General features: G+C 38.4%; 1 protein-coding gene across 3 annotated transcripts; it reads left to right on the top strand.

Moving 5' to 3' along the window:
- The first annotated feature begins 3,639 nt into the window (after positions 1-3,639).
- On the top strand, positions 3,640-17,848 carry rnf208 (ring finger protein 208). 3 transcript variants are annotated; one of them, XM_079408489.1, is made up of 4 exons: positions 3,651-4,320; positions 12,750-12,865; positions 13,740-13,773; positions 15,402-17,494. In XM_079408489.1, the coding sequence occupies exon 4, from the start codon at positions 16,369-16,371 to the stop codon at positions 17,152-17,154; it is 786 nt and encodes a 261-aa protein (XP_079264615.1). In that variant the 5' UTR covers positions 3,651-4,320; positions 12,750-12,865; positions 13,740-13,773; positions 15,402-16,368; the 3' UTR covers positions 17,155-17,494. The 3 variants fall into 3 exon arrangements, with proteins under 3 accessions (XP_079264614.1, XP_079264613.1, XP_079264615.1); XM_079408488.1 differs by lacking the exon at positions 12,750-12,865 and having other exon boundaries at positions 3,640-4,320; XM_079408487.1 differs by lacking the exons at positions 12,750-12,865; positions 13,740-13,773 and having other exon boundaries at positions 3,643-4,320; positions 15,402-17,848.
- Positions 17,849-17,983: the final 135 nt, after the last annotated feature.

Here is a 17,983-nt window from a genome sequence, read left to right as displayed (position 1 = left end):
TCGTATTTTAGAAATTTAAAATTGTAGAATGTAATCTGTTCACAAATTTCATAGTTATAACTATGAATATATTAACTTTCTGTAGCTGTGTATTAAACCTGCACAATGTCCAGGAGTAATTTTGGACCATTCTTCAGAACTACTTCAGCTCACCCATTTTCTTAAGACGTCTGGTGTGAATGTCTCTCTTGAGGTCATTCCACAGCATCTCTATTGGGTTGAGGTCTGGGCTTTACTGGGCCACTCCAAAAGGTGGATTTTATGTCTCTGAAGCCATTCTGTAGTAGATTTACATCCATGTTTATCCTGCTGCATCACCCAGCTTCTTCTGAGCTTCAGCTTTCGGACAGCCACCTTGGGATTATCCTGTAGGATATCCTGATAAACCTCCACAATGGCAAACAGTCCAGGTCAAGAGGCAGCAAAGCAGCTCCAAATCAGGATGCTCCCTCCACCATACTTCACTGTTGGGATTATGTTTTCATGTTGGTACACTGTTTTTTTTGTTTTTTTTTCTGCCTTAACGCTGCAAGTTCTTTCCAAACAATTCTATTTGTCCACAAGACATTTTCCCAGTAGTGTTGTGGAGTATCAAGGTGGTCTTTGCATGCTGCAAAGTTTTGTTTGGAAAGCAGTGGCTTCCTTTGTGGTGTCATTCCATGGATACCGTGCCTGTTCAATGTTTTATGTATGGTTGACTCATGAACGGAGATGTTAACCAGCTTCAATAAATCCTTCAAATCTTAGCTGTTACTCTACGGTTCTTTTTCCACTTCATTGAGCATTCTGCATTTTGCCTTTGGAGAGATCTTGGCTGGGCGCCCACTTCTGTGGAAAGTAGCCACAGTACCATATCGTCACAGTTAGATAATTTGTTTAATTGTGGACTGTAGGACAGTGGACAGTAGTTTTTGAGATTATTCTGTAACCCTTTCCATATCAACAACTCTTGATCGTAGGTCCTCTGAGATCTCATTTTTTGCGAGGCATGGTTCACATCTGCTAATACTGCTCTGTTTAGGTGTTTATATAAGTCAATATAGCTCTAAACCACACCTTATTCTCATTTTACTGATTGGACTCCTGATCAGTCCCATTTCTACACTTTACCCCTACACTAACCCCTACTCCATTTCACGTGAAGGGGAAGGGGTGTCTCGATTCTCTTTTGGTTGGAGGTGTAGGTGTAGGGGAAGGGTCAGATAGCCCTTCAAACAAAGATTTTTTGGGACCACACTTCAAACAAAGGGGTATGAGAATTATCTCAGAGAAATGTTTGCAAAAAATCACTAAAGTTAGGAGCTAGACGACGTAAGGGTATAGTGTTGGTGTCCCATTTCTTAGGGAAACATTTTCGGAAGTAGGTGAAGGGGTATAAAAGAGAATTGTGATTGGGCCTTAGTGACACCAGAAGCCACTATCACTTTAATGACTTTAATGAGTGTGCTGAAGTTCATGAAAGATCATGACTGTTTGTGTTTTATCATCTAGGAAATATTGTGTTTGTTGATATTTGTGACTGGTGAAAATCACATCATATTTCATAACCAATTTATGCAGAAAATCAGAAAATTTAAAATAGTTCACATACTTTTTCTTGCAATTGTACTGTATATGCATGTGTGTCATGAATCCTGTCCATGCACTTCCGTTTGCTCACCACCAGATGTCGTCTTTTCTTTACATTGCCTCTCTCACCACACAGCATTTTACATGTCACTCCAGACTACAGTTCCCATGATTCACTGAACTGATAGCACACACACAGCTGAATGCACTGATTACACATACACAGCTGAATCCATTCAGACACACTTTATGCCTTGGACTTCCTCTTTCAGATTGCCAGGTATTGTCTAGTGCAGTGCTTCCCAAACCTGTCCTGGAGGCCCCCCTGCCCTGCCCTGCCCAGTTTGTATGTCTCCCTAATCAGACACACCCAATTTAGGTCTCTACTAACGAGCTGTGAAGAGTGGAATCAGGTGAGTTAGATAAGGGAGATATACAAAAGGTGCAGGGCAGGGGGCCCTCAAGGACAGGTTTGGGAAGCACTGGTCTAGTGTATGTCACTCTTCTAGCGATACCTACACTACGGAGCCATTTCATGTTTCCAGTCCTAGTGTCTAGTTTAAGTCTAGTCATTTTGTGTTGCCTTGTTGTTTCCGGTTTCCTGATCTCCTGCCTGTGTATCTTGGATTAACCCTTTGCCTGCTGTTTCGGACTCTGTTTGCACCTCGCTAGGACTGTTGCTCGTGTACCTGGATTATCTCGTTGCCTTGCCCTGTTGGATATTGTTCGCTGATCGAAAACCCACGCTTGTCCTAGGATTACTCTTTGTCTTGCCTGTGTTGTACCTGTTTGCCATTATTGAATCTATGCCTGTTTCATGATCAGGTCTCCTTAATAAAGCTTTTCACATGGATCTGTAACAATGTGAATACATAAATATTAAGATTTGACAATTTATAGGTCTTAATATATAAATGTGAAATTTTATTTTACACATCAAATAAGATATATTTGTACCGTATTTACTCCTAAAGCCTGCTGCATCCTGTTAATGATGCTAACTGTACACTAAATTAAGTTGCCTAAAAGTCACAATATTCTTCCAGCACACTTCCTGCATATGAAATGCATTGTGAATGGCCTGTGTGTGTTTATTGAATGGCCTACAGAAACACTGGACTGCACGACTATGTGACGTACTGCAGGGGGAGCAAGGTTAGCTTGAGCTGCTACACACACAAATGCCAGAAACAGCTTGTATGAGAGGATGTTTTTATTCTATGAAACATACACGTGTCCTTAAACTACACACTTCAGTGTAGAACTCATCAGCTATGAATGAAACCTCACAACATGTGGCTTTCTCAAGGACAGATTCACAAGTGTCTCCTTGTTGACACTAAAAATGTGACCCAAATCATATATAGTGACCAGAATGTCATAGAGACTACAGGGTGGGAATATTTTGATCCAGAACACCCTAACAACCACCTAGCACACCCTAGCAACCTGCTTACAACATAAATGTGGCATGTTTTACACTGATATGTCCAATAGAGTTCTTGCTGAATTTATTTGCGTGTGTACATTAATACACAATTTCCCTCTCAGCGCTGTGGATTATGTGTAGGACAGCACAAGGACATGTGTTAAAGCTAAAACTGATGAAAATCTGTTATATAACACAATCCCCACATCCCAGCATCCTCCATGCTGTCTTCACTCCACACAGATAAATAATGCATTACCGTAGACCTACTATCCTTGAACCTCTTACACCTGTTTTGCACACCATTTTTAATAAAACATCACAAGCTAATTGTCATCCTTTCAGCATCATAATTTGTATTGTACAGTATGTGTTTGTTCTGCATCTTTCACCTGGTTGTTTATAATGTCTCTGTGGGCCGTGGGCTCAATGCGTGAGAATGATCCAGAATGAATACAATGACAAACCACACAAAACACACGTGTGTGCGCTTGCATCTGTACACTGTTTGAGGCAGAGAGTCAGAGTAAAACAAAGAGATGGATGGAGACTGAGAGAGCTTGCAATGGGAGGGGGGATGAGTTGGGGGCTCTGATTGGTTAGATTTTTTTTCCTACTGAAAACGTGATCCAGCCTGCAGAGGCACTGCAGCAGAGAGATAAAGAGAGAGAGTCTGAGAGGAGGAAGAGTCGAGATACTCACAGAAACAGAGGCAGAACATGCACTTGTGAGTCAGAGAGTGTGTGTGTGTGCGGGTGTGTATGAGTGTTTGCTCTCAGACAGAGAGAGAGAGAGAGAGAGAGAGGGGAAGACAAATGGTTTCATTGAAATATATTGGAGAGAAACAGCATACGAGTGAGAATTCCCAGTAAGAAGAGGACTGACAGAGTGTGTGAAGCAGAAGCAGAGATCCAAGGATCCTCTTACACAACTGACTGGGTGAATGAATGAGTGAGTGAGTGAGTGAGTGACCAAGACCAACACTGGACCAAAAGAGGACCACCGTGGACCAGAAGAAGAATAGAACGGTGCTTGGTGACGCATTTGACATCTCGTTCTCCATCTTTCCCATCCTCCACCCTTCCATCCATCCTTCTCGGAGACAGGCAGGGAAGTCTTTCCTCTGTCCTATCGCATGCAACAGGAGCATCTGCTGTGATGGGCAGCACTCAGAGGGACGAGATAGCCTGAGACATCAGCAGAATTACAGGAACTTTGTGTCCCCATGTGAGAAAGACATCAAGATCTCATGAACTAACAACACCTCTTGTCAAAATCCAGAGATTCACCACTAAATACGCACTACAAACAACTAAATACAGGTAAGGATGGCTAAAAGTTTTATGGCCATTATGCTCATTTGAGTTTATCTTTGCATGTGCATCTTATCTTAAACGTATTTGTATTGGTCCTATCTTAAATGTAAATGCATTAAATGTTAATGCAAAAGGAGAATGTTTTCCTTAATCAAATTTCATTAAAAAATGTTCCTTCTAACTAAAAATTCAGTAATTTTATTATTTTTTTTATAATAATTAAAAAAATATAATTAAGAATTAATTTAAAAATCTTATATTACTTATACATATATGATGTATTGATATATAATTATCATATGATAAATATATCATCTAAAATATTTATACATCACATATTTATATTACAAAATAAATATTTATATTATATATTATTATAGTGTTTTATATATATATATATATATATATATATATATACAATAAATGTTTTTAAATATAAATAAGCATATATTAGCATTTGGGTAATATTTATGCATATCTGGGTCCCACATCCTCACGCAGGACTTGCACTTCTGTTCTTGTGTGGCCGTGTTGACCATGTTGTGGAATCGGCCAGGTTGCAATTCATGATTGCATGTGCACACAAACACAGATTCCATCAATGACTCACATTATCCGAGTGGGCATCTGATCACATGGGACTACTACACACCGACACACTTACTAGCCCACATGTGTGGTCAGAGAAGACAGAAAAGGACCTGTGCTTGTGAGCATGTGTGTGTGTGTGTGTGTGTGTTGCATGCATGGGCGCTGCAGTCAGTGTGCTGCGTATGCTGCTCTGGTTGCATAACCGCCGCTGCTGGCGCACCCCTCCCACGACACTGCACTAAAAACTGCCAACACAGATGCACACACTCCCAGAATACTAAGTGCCGAAAACCTCGACCTAACACCCAGAAGTCCCTGTTTGCTTGCTGTACTGTAGATTCAGCCTCCTGTCACAATGTAGATTGAGCAATCGATACTGTCCGTCAATATCTCAAAGGAGTCTGTGCACCTGAGGTCATGCCAACATCAGCCCAAAATAATGACTTTGTACTGATAAATGTTATTGGTACTTGCTATTGTCACCTGATTGGGGTGAATGAATCCTTCAAACCCTCTTAAAAATCAAATACTAGAAGATTCTTGTTTGATATCAGCAATTATGATAGAAAGTAGGATTTCCTCAGAATTCCAGTGTATCCAGTACAATATTATTACTTTTATCGTTATATTAGAATAATGAATTCTGATACAAATTCTATTGTCTTTCTTTTAAGAATAGGCATTCCTATTTTACAAAATATCCTTCATTTGATTCATTTGATTTCTGAGGAATATATATTTTTTAAATTTTATTTTTGCAACTTATTCTTCAGAATTTCACTGAATTCCATCGGATATAGTTATTTTTCATTATATTAAGAATAAGCAAATTATAATAGAAATGTAATAGCCATTCCTTTAAATACGGGCATTCATATTTTACAACTTACTGGATTTATTGGAATTCTGAGGAATATTATTTTTCATTGACAGAAATGTAGACCTTTAAGAACTGGTGTTCCTGTTTTACAACACATTCCTCTAATGTTCCAGCAGAATGTTATTTTTTTCTATAGGCCTATATTAGGAATAAGCTAATTATAATATAAATTCCACTTGCACTTCATTAAGATTTGGATGGAAGCTGAAATTGCTGTTCCTATAAATATATTCCTCAAGAAACAGTTCCAGTCTCTCATTTTCATCCCATTTAGATTGCTTCAAAAATGTGACAGAAATCCCAGCATTCCTTTAGAATAGAAAATAGCATTAATTGCAGATTTGCATTCCTTTACAATGCTTTGACAAGGACTTTTTGGGAACAAACGGTCTCTCAGTGAATGAACTGTGGGTAAAATGGCTGACACCTGCTCTGAATGACAGCCACTGAATTATTAAACACTGCTTCCTCCTCGCTAAAACTAGCATGAACTGCGTTCTCTACAGCAGCTCGACACACACACAGCTGCCATTTCTAACACAAAGATGCAAACCCTCTGACAAAACCTCAATCATACTTCTCCATATTTTCCAGAGCCGTCTCATGGCTTCATCTTCATCTTGATTTCACACAGAATTGTGCTTGTTCTTGTAGATTTATAGGCTAATACAGCCGAAAGCCTCCATACTATTGTGATCTCATTAGTATTAGAACGTAAATTGTGGTTCTAATCTACATTTTCATCTATACAAAGCTGACAGCATCTAAAACCTAAATTTTTAACATGAATACTTATGTTTATAGATTTCTGCAATAAATATTAATTTCTAAACTTCTTTAGATTTATAACAACGACTATCTAAAGCTTAAATCTCCACTAACCAGTAAATAAACAGCTTTCTTTTTTTGCAGTCTTAAAAATAATCATAATCAGACAGGATTCATAAAGGGGTTGCAAATCCTAAATAAATACAGAATATAATCATGTATTCATAGAATCCAATCATCATGATTTATCATCTTATTTCTAAGATAACAGGTAAGAATACATCTCACTGATGTGAAGAATAAATGGTCTCAGAAAGCTTTTGTAAACCATGCAAGTATTATCAATCATGGTTATGCTTATAATTATGTTAAAGGATTAAAAACACAAGTCAAGTATTTTAGTGATACATTTAATGATTAGGACCAGATAAATATTTTGAAGATTAATACTCTACAAATGTTAAATTAAGTTTCTTTTAACTCTCATATTAGCATACTGGTGGTTCCTGTGATGCCATTGGTGGATTTTGAAACCAATGGTCTTTTCGCTATTTGTTTTCATATATCTTTGTGCATTTGTAAAATAAATACATGACTTAATAAACTGCAAAATTTCATAAAATAGAGTTGTAGTAATAGATATTTTCTTCTGTATTATAATGCACGCATAATTGTAGAAAAATGTAAGGTGGAGACATTGGAACTATCAGTTGTTGATTGGCTGGAGGCAGAACTCAAGAAAAGAGAGGATTAAATGATTGGAGAAATTCAGCATATGCCACCAGAGAGATATATGAGATTTCAATGCAAGATTGAGGTCTGACATTTAAAAAAATAAATAAAAAAATAAAATCAACATGTATTCAGAAAATAGGGTGAATTTCCATTTAATATTGACCTTACATCAAATTAAAATGAACATTTCTGATAACAATTAAACTGAAATTGAATTCCAATTATTCAATTAAATGCTGCTACAACATTTTATAGCAGAAATGATCAGTAACAAGCTTTCAGTAAAAAGCACAGTTATATTCCATTACATGTCGTGAAAATATTAAAAAATAATATTCATAATAATCCACCCCCATCCGTTAAATGGCTACCCCCCCCCCCCCCCCCCCCAAAAAAAAAAACAAATAATATATCTCATTGTTGATTTGTTTCACCTGCATTTTATATTTTGTTCAGGTTTGATGAATAAGAGTGCATATGACTTTATAATATTTATTTATCATTTATTTAAATAGCGCTTTTTACAAAACACATTTCAAAGCAGATTCAGAGAAAATGATGTTAATGTTTATAATATTATAATATTTTCATGTCTTACAGTCGAATTTAGCAGGTTAGATCTGGGTGATAATATTGTTTATATTTTGCAACAATATAAACAATAATTGGCTATATTGTTTATATCAGCTATATTTACTATATAGTATAATTTGCTTTATGTGGGTATGTGTGTGGATAATATTTAATGTATAAATAAACATTTAAAAGTATAGTACATTCATATTTATTATATATATTACATTTTTAAAATATTTAATTACTTAAATTTTTTTAAAAAGATCTTTCTCTGACCATTTTTTTAAGTTTACTGATAAATATACATACTGTGAATAAATGGGTTTGCATTCTAGATGTTGTCAATTGTTGATATTACATACACTTTATGTACAAACTTGAATGAGAACCCCTGTGACTGCATATATGAGACTGGCTGCATCCGTAAGGGCAGGGCTCAGGACAGGCTTTGTGAGACAGAGGTCAACAGCTGATAGCATCACTGGCACAGGACATGCTGCCCTCTTGCTGACTGTCTCCCTGCACAGGTGGAATGCATCCAGAGAGAGAGAGAGAGACAGGCAGTGGGGAGAGATGTGCTTGTGGAATGTGCTGGGTGGTACCTGTGTGTATTTTTGTTGTGCATTGTGTGTGTGTGTGTGTGTGTGTGTGTGTATTTGTGGGAGTGAGTGGGATATGAGGAAAGGAATGTTCTAGATATTTTGATGACCGTGCATCCATCTGTTTACTTGCTTTCTGTGTTTTATACCACATTCTGTTCATGATGGACAATTTTCAGTCATTTAAAGTTATTTTTACTTCTGTAATACAGCATTTTTTCAGTAAAACAGAGTATTTAGTGAGAAACAAAATGACATCAGGATTTGATTGGATCATTGTAAGCAAAACAATGCAAACAATGCATAAATATCTATTTGGCTATTATTTTAAATACAATGTAGCAACCTTAAGGATCCCTGTTGACTGATATTCACTTTAGATGTTAAGTATTTCATTTACACCCCTAGAGTCACAAACAGAATTGCATTTTTTTTTTTTTTTTCGAACAGGTTTTGCAAACACTCTCCCATTGGTCACCCAAACACATAGCCCCGCCCCCAAACTCATGCCATTAGCTGAGCTGTTGCTCTGTCAGACTGATTCTCAAACAAAAGTAAAAAAATGACCATACAAATGGCTTACTTATAGCTGTCTCTGCATATTAAACTAGAATACAAGAATAAATATTATAACCTTAAAAAACACTGTAAGGCCAGTTATATGTATGTGTTTTTGTGTCAAGGTGGTGGCAGAATATACTGGAATGTGATGTCTTGACAATGTGATAAGGTTCTCAATGAACTCAAGAATGTTGTTGACTCAAGGCATTCAGTAACTGTTCTGATAAATCTAATGATCTTGGATGGCCTAAAAGAATGAGTACATTTTCAGGAAATTTCATTTTTGGATAGTATAGAGGCCATAGAGATCAAAGCTTACCATGATTCTGGAAATCGCAGCCCAGCTCATGTCAGTTATTTGCTTTTTCTACCTCATCCTCTCTGCTTCACTTCATCATGTTTTGTGCTGACAGGGATGAACACACATATGTTTTCATTAAGTGCAGCAGTGCTATGCAGAGCTGCAGACAGTTGGCCTGCTTTAATATGTTATCTACTGTCTGTCTCTCTCATGAGCCTCTTACATAACAGAGGAGCTTGTCTTATCAAATATGAAATCCTGTGTGCCATTAGAGGTGGAAATGTGTTTGCCCCTGACAAACAAACAAATTATTAGCAGTTAATCGAGTCACAGTGCTAAAGAACATACGTACACTGGAGAGCACTAGACTCACGTCGCAGTTAATGAGATTTTTTTTAATGCCAATAAAAACCACAGTAGTACCATATTTTTTTGTAACACTATGGTACTTTGGGTTAGTAAACGTGTTACTTAAAATGTTTATTAATATTGTTACGCAATAATGTTGTTATTGTTCCGCAATATTGTTTCATGTGATTAAAAAAAGTATATATATATATACAGTCATGGCCAAAAATATCGGCACCCTTGGTAAATAGGATCAAAGTAGCAAAAAATGTTTTTCTCTAATACACATCGGCAACAATTAATGGCACCATTTTATTCAGTACTTTTTGAAACCTCCATTTGCCAGTTTAACAGCTCTAAATTTTTTCCTATAATGCCTGATGAGGTTAGAGAACAGCTGACAAGAGATCACAGACCATTCCTTCATCCAGAATCACTCCAGATCCTTTAGATTCACAGCTCCATGACAGTGCTTCTTCTCTTCAGTTCACCTCACTCATTTTCTACAGGGTTCAGGTCAGAGGACTGGAATGGCCAGCAGAAGCTTGGTTTTGTGCTCAGTGACCCATTTTTGTGTTATTTTTGAGGTTTGTGTGTGGATTATTGTCCGGTTGGAAGATCCAAACATGGCCCATTATAAGATTTCTAACAGAGTCAGTCACTTATTGATTTTGTATCTGTTGGTATTTGATATAATCCATGATGCCATGTGTCTAGACGAGATGTCCAGGACCTCCAGCAGAAATATAGGCCCACAACATCAAACATACTGCAGTATATTTCATTGTACACATGGGGTACTTTTTATCCTGTGTTCACCAAACCCATCTTGAGTGTTTGCTGCTAAAAAGCTCATTTTTTAGTTTCATCTGACTATAGAAGCCAGTCCTATTTGAAGTTCCAGTCGTGTCTGATAACTGAATATGCTGGAGTTTGTTTTGGATGAGCAAGAGATTTTTTCTTGAAACCCTCCCAAACAACATGTGGTGATGTAGGTGCTGTTTGACAATTTTTTAAAGGTTTTCTAACCCTGAGACTCAACTATTTTCTGCAATTCTCCATCTGTGGTCCTTGGAGAGTCTTTAGCCACTCAAACTCTCCTCCTCACTGTGCATTAGGACGATATAGATACACGTCCTCTTCCAGGCCGTTTCGTAACATTTTATGTTGATTGGAAATTATTAATTATTGTCGTGATGTTGGAACTGGGAATTTTCACTGCTCTAGCTCTTTTATTAAAGCCACTTCACTGATTTGTGAAGCTCAATTATCTTTTGCTGCACATCAGAAATATAATCTTTGGTTTTTCTCATTGTGATGGATGATTAAGGGAATTTGGGCTTTGTTTTCCCTCCTATTTATATTTCTGTGAAACAGGAAGACATGGCTGGATAATCTCATGTTCATAATCACCCTGGAGTGCTCAAAATTGTGGATATGAATGGGAATATACTTCAGAGATATTTTACTAGAATTTCTAGGGGTGCCAATAATTGTGTCCAACGTGTATTAGAGAAAAACATTCATTTCATAATGATATTTCCCCCCATTTTAAATTCTTATTATCCAATGAAAGGCTAGATTTTTGTGAATTTAAAAAAAATAAAATATCAAAAGCTCAAAGATCAAAGATCAAAAAACAATGCAGATAGATTTTCACAGCTTTCTTTGATCATATTTACCAAAGGTGCTGATATTTTTGGCCATGACTGTATATATATGTATATGTATATATATTCATACATACATATATATATATATATATATATACTTTTAAAAAGTATGTATACATACATATATATATATATATATATATTTTTTTTATCAATGTTTCTTTCTCTTTTCACATACTAAATTACTTTCAACTCAAATACATATGCCATGCCCATTATTTTTTGTGTGTTAGGTAGGATATTGTACAGTTTGCTTTGTGCTGGCGTCCTGATCATCCTGTTGGGGATTATTTTGCGATAATGGCTGTTACTTATATGTGGTTAAAGATCTCTAAACAGAAATGTCGGAAGGCTTGAGAATAATTTCACTCATCACATCTCACGGTTTCCAACGCCCATGCACCAGCTGACTATGCTGATGTCAGAAAGATTATTCACACCTTTGTGTGTGTGTGTGTGTGTGTGAACCAGTAAGAGCGCGTGGTTATTTTTGGCCCTGCCTTACAGCTCTGCGGGAATGAATGTGACTGACAGTTACTGGCTGATCGGTGCTTCTGTGACCTCCAGAAAATGGAGGACGGTTTGGTGCCACATCCTGTGTTCACATCCTAATTAAATCATTGTAAACATCTAAATCAATGAGAGATGGAAAATAGAATAAATGGTTATGATGACTAGTTATTAGGTCTGATTGGTCACAACAACATCAAGAAACTGGTTCAAAACAAGCATGTTTTTGTGCGCTCGCATGCACATGTTCACCCAGAGTATGGGTGGGTGTGTGAGTGAGTGGAGGTCCACGGCTGTGGATGGAGAACAGTGTGAATCTTCAGAAATGGATGTACGGGGGAGGAGGAAAGAAGAACACAGATAGTGGCGAAACGCCATAAATAGACAATCTAGCTTACAGTGCATTCACGTCATGTGTGAATCATGGCCGTGTTCGATTCCTGTGTTAAATTCAATCCATTGCTGGAATAAATTCTTTAGATATGTAGTGTAAATACATTCCCAGATATATTTGCAATGCCAGCATTGTCCTTTGACCAGTGATGTACTAACAAACATGAAAATAATTTACTTGTGTATTATAAATTAAACATACAATTTAACCACTTAGACTTGAAAAGAGTCACTCGTCTTGTAGTTGATTTTCTTTCAACGTTTACTGTCTGACAGCTTCTCATTTCCCGTGGCATTATGGGATAGAAATGTGTCAGTTGGTTACACACTTCAGAATCTCAGCAGGAGAAGCACATATTTGCACACAAGGCATGATTACACCTCAGAGATTCTGCCCTGAACATTTTTTAGAGTGATAGTTCACTCAAAAATGAAAACTCTGTCATAATTTACTCACAGTCACGTCAATCCAAAACTGTATGACTTTCTTTCTTCTACAGATCATTGAAAAATCTATGGTCAACCATTGTGTGGAAAAAAAAATATCCATAAAATATATTTTTTTATGTTGCAAAGGAGATAAAAATCACACATGTTTGGAATGAGCCTAACATGGGTGAGTAAATAATGACACAATTTTGCATGTTTTGGTGGACTATCTCTTTAAGTTCTCTCACTAACAATATGAACATGGATCCATGTGTAACATTATTGTTGATGACAGCAAAATACTGTACTAATTCTTCTATTGTCTTACAAAACATTGAAGAATAAATGAAGCCTATTATGGTCACGTTCACATAGCAACAGAATATGGTTGTCAGTTCTGTATTTAAGTGATTAATACGGTTAAGTTCACAAACAGATTGTTTTTTTTACATTAACATTTCGTCATTTAGCAGATGCTTTTATCCAAAGTGACTTACAAAGGACAATGAGGACAATGGAAGCAATCAAAATCAACAATGCTACGCAAGTGCTATAACAAGTCTCAGTTAGCTTAACGCAGTACACGTAGCAAGTTTTTTCCAGTGTTATGGAAGTCGCCATCTTTGAAATTTACTTTAGTCAATCACTGTTACAGTTGATATTCACAACTAGTGTGAGAATAGACAATAATATACATATCATAGACACTAATATTTCAGACTCAATAAGTATATGTGTGCACTGAATGAAATTAACATACTAAATGGTAAATGTATAGTGGTAGCTACAGTATACCAAATCTCCCAAAAAAATGAATTTATGCCATTACTGACCATGTTGTTCAAAACATGTTGCAGGGAGAGATTTTCAGGTAATTATTACTTATGTTTTCATAAGGCCTACTTATGCTATCATATAGGCCTAGCTTCATAAGGCTTGGAAAATAGTGCATTCTCTATATGGGCTTGCCTACTTTTTTTTTCTTGTTACTTAACAGCAGTGGTCACTATAAGCTGTCTTGGAAAAGAGCTTTGTGAAAAATCTCATTTTATGTTTTACAGAGAGATAACAATACACAGAGGGTGAGTTAATAATGTAAGTAAATAACAAATTTTCATTTTAAGTGAAATGTCCCTTTACATGTTCATGTCACTACCATTGGTTTTTATATATAATCTCACTGCATGCTTTCATTAATTTCTGAGTTTCCAATGTGTAATTACAAGTCCAAAGACTGATTTACTAATCAGAACCTGGTAATTATGGTAATTCCAACATGGCATGAATGTACCATTCCTCTTCGACTCTGCAAGCGAGCAGAGCACTGTGATGCGACAAAACTAGATGCTCCTGTGATAATCATTAAAGTGCTGTCACACACCTGCAGTATAAGCAGCTTTGTTAATTATAATGGAAGCGTTCTATTTTATCGCATAAGATCACAAGCACAGTGTGGATGTGGAGTAAAAGGATGCATGTTCTCTCTCTACCTTTTTCTGCTGCATGTAGGTCAGCTTCCTCTTTCTCTGCTTCTATCTCCCTCCCTCCCTCTCATTTTTCTCTCTCTAATACATTCTCTATCATCACATCCTGCACAGCGTGCAGAGAACTATTACAAATATGTCAGTGTGCTCACCACTGTAAATAAAGCTCACAAACATTCACAAACCACACACAGCATTTTTATCTCAGATAACTCTCACACCATTTCACATGTCCATCTAAGTAAAAATGACTTAAATTGATTCTGGTCCTGGATGCTTACTGGTCAATATACCGTAGTATACGAAACTAAAAACTTCATTAGTGTCCTTAATATTATTCTGAAATACTTTAATAAAAACAAGATACTCAAACCATGCTATTGTACATTGTGAATACAGTGTCACGGCTTAAAAGGTTGTGTGTCATGCCTAACAACTTCCTTTTAGCTGTTGACAATATATTCCCAAATATATCACAATACTACTCAAATGTGAAGTTGAATCACTCTGGATAAGAATGTCTACTAAATATATATATATAATGTAAATATAGCACAAGCTCATTCAACATGAAACCAACATTAATAAGTTAACATGAAATCAGAACATGAACATTACAGTATATTGGTAGGCTGTACGTATATTATTTTAAAGAAAAACAGTGATTCTCTTCATAATCTTTATTTTGGTAAGCCTCACCTACTTTATAACATCCAAACAAAAAAGTCCCATCCTACATTTTCACTAAAATATGTCAAATTATGAAAGTAAAATTGGTTGCGAACAGTAATTCACAACTGACTTCAAATAAGCACTGGCAGCCATTTTAGAGTTGTGGGCTTCTGCTGTGTTGTGTGTTGTAATGCATGTATAGGTTCATAGCAGAAGGACAGATTGTTCTGTGGTCAGGTCCTCAGCCTCTTCCTCCACAGTGCTCATGCCCCACAGGGCCACAGATGGCAGCTGGCATATAGAGCAAGAGAGTTTTTTAGACTGGAAAAGATGCTGCGGGGTTCCAGATTTCTGCTGTGAATGGACATGTTGCACAGATCACAGTCTTTTTCACAGAATCAGCTCTTAAAATTCATCAGATTTTCCCCACTGCTGTGTTTTTAGCTCTAGGTGACAGGACACTTTTTAGACACCGTTCCCATGAGCGCAGGCAAATGGCCTGGAAAAGGCTGAGCTGTGTCCTTGCATTAGCATCACCTGAACTGTTTTATTTTTTTCCCCCTCCAGGAACAGAAACAACACTACCTATGAGTCTGCATATCTGCACCACTTTGGGAAAAGTGCTGGAAGCAAGGAAGGTCTGGCAAGACTCCTGAGACACTCTCGGACCTGTCACGTCACCAAAGAGTGGACGCACAATCTGTCAAGCTCGACCCCTTAAGAAATTCTGGTCTTTTAAGGACTGGAAGAACACCTCATGAGCACCTCCCTGGAAAGCTTATCAGAACAAAGGTCAGGGAGGTGTAAGCATAGCCAATAACAAGGAGAAGCAAGAACAGGGCAGGGTCGTACCACAACGGGGACCTGAAACAGGAAGAAGGTTGTGACATTGGTTGCATCAGTTCCCTTCTGAAAATTATTAAGCAACCTATGAGAAAGTCTACGGACATTTGGTTAACAACAGTATTAAGCTAAACAGTATTTCTTAGTAAGATCCTAAGATTCGATTCAAGGTACTCTGTATTTAAGTCCTTACTGTATTTATGTCAAAATAAATGTGCTGTAAATTGCCAACATATCTTCTGATATTGAGTGTGACGCTCTTTGTAGTGTTCAGTCATTCATTTTTAAGTAATAATATCATTGAATATCCTGTTACATCGAATTAACAACTCTCAGTGGTGCAATATCAGTGAACAGGGTGTAAGTTGTTGCCTCAAGACTTTTTTAACCACTTGAACCACAAACTGCAACTTCTCGTGACCTCTGAAGCAAGACATAGTCCTCTATTGTCCTTCAGGGATTTTTATACTGTGCACTGGCTGGAAGTCTTTGTCCATCTGTGCCACATAAAGACTCAGGGTGACGCAGCCCGTGACCAAGGAGGGACTTTGAGACAGCAATGGACAAACCCATCCGTCCTCACGTCCCTTGCAATGGCTGAGTGTCCTCCTCCAGTGCACTGAAGACGTTCTCCGCAGGACCGTACGCTACACCCAGTTCCTCTAGCCAAGAACACAGAGCCTAGGAGTGAATGTCCTGCCTGCGGCGCCAACCTGTGACCATCCCCATGGACACCGTCAAGATCATCCGATCGGAGAAGTTCACTCGGGAGTGTCCAGTCCCCGTGACCCAGCCTCGTTACGCCCCACCTCCCCGCGTGGCCTGGGACGGAGGAGGCGAGGGGGAGGTGATCGTCAACCAGGCATGTGGCGACCTGTCCATGGAGGTCAACGGCAACACCGTGGTCCCACCCAGACCCCTAGTGTCTCCTCCTGCCCCCATCCTCCGCCGGGAAGCAAGTTATCTTGCCCAGCGCAAGACCAGCACAACCGACATCTGCTACCACCAGTTCCACTACAAGATGGACGACGTCATCGTCAACCAGTACGTGCTCCGCTCTTCCTCCACCTCTTCCTCCTCGTCCTCCACCTCCTCAGGCCCGGTGATGCCATGTGAACCGCTGGACTGCCCCACATGTGGACACACCTACAACTTCGCCAGCAAGCGCCCACGCATCCTTTCCTGTTTGCACTCGGTGTGTGAGGAGTGCCTGCAGATCTTATACGAGTCCTGTCCCAAGTACAAATTCATCTCCTGCCCCACTTGCCGCCGCGAGACCGTGCTCTTCACCGACTACGGGCTAGCCGCACTGGCCATCAACACCAGCATTCTCAGCCGGCTGCCGCCCGACCCAGCAGGGACCGTGCAGTGGGGCAGCGACGGGGACCGCAGCTGCTATCAGACGGTGCGCCAGTACTGTCAGTCGGCTTGCACTTGCCAAATTGCCAACCCCCTTTCCTCCTGTGGCATCATGTAGAATGGAGAGGGCAGATGACCGGCACAACTCATCCCAAAAGCTATTCCACCATCTGAAAACCTTGAGTCACACACATTTACCTTCTCTGAAGGGTCACAGATAAATCTATTTAATAGCACAGGATGCTATGTGGACTTGAAGTGAAAAGGACACTTGTGTGCAAAGACAGAAATATGAAATATCAGAGTAAATGTATTTTATGTATGAACTGATTTCCCTATAGCCCTTGATCTCTTGTTTGGATGTGTTCATCATTGACATCTCTTCACATGGGAATGCCAAGGGAAGTCTATCTCCCCCATCCTGGTTATAATAAAGACCAATAAATAAATTAAAAGTCAAACTGTTTCTTTGGTCTAAACTTGCTAAGTTACGTGCTGTGTGCGATTAGGCTGTTCTGTTAACATCCAGTATTCACACCTGTCTTGTTTGGTTCAATTGAATCAAACTCAAGTTTGTTTCCCCCCTTGATGCAGATCTTTTGGGCAGGTGTGAAAACAGCAATCACACTCGGGTGCAGACTAAACAACCGTACCGAGACCCAGCTGAAGAGGTGGTCTCAGTCCGATTCCAAACGAACTCGGGAATGGTTGAATGAATGAACCAATGAATGGATGACCTTAAACACATGTGTGGTTTGGTTTAAAATTTCTGGTTCACTTGCAAAAAGGGCAGTGTGAAAGCGAACTACACCAAAAAAATAAAATAAAAATCAACATTGTATTTGGTCCGGACCAAAGCAAGTGAACTAGCGGACTTTCCTGGTGTGAATACACCATTAGTCACTGAATTAGGCTGCACCCATTCCTACAAACACACGCCCTCTATC

This window comes from Barbus barbus (assembly GCF_936440315.1).
Source record: "Barbus barbus genome assembly, chromosome: 45".
Taxonomy (NCBI): domain Eukaryota; kingdom Metazoa; phylum Chordata; class Actinopteri; order Cypriniformes; family Cyprinidae; genus Barbus; species Barbus barbus.
Note: the sequence above shows the minus strand (reverse complement) of the source record. Positions and strands in the feature narration are given on the sequence as shown.

Bases quoted from the DNA above. Each gene is read 5' to 3' on its own strand.
- rnf208 (XM_079408487.1), top strand. From the start codon at position 16,369: ATGTCCTGCCTGCGGCGCCAACCTGTGACCATCCCCATGGACACCGTC.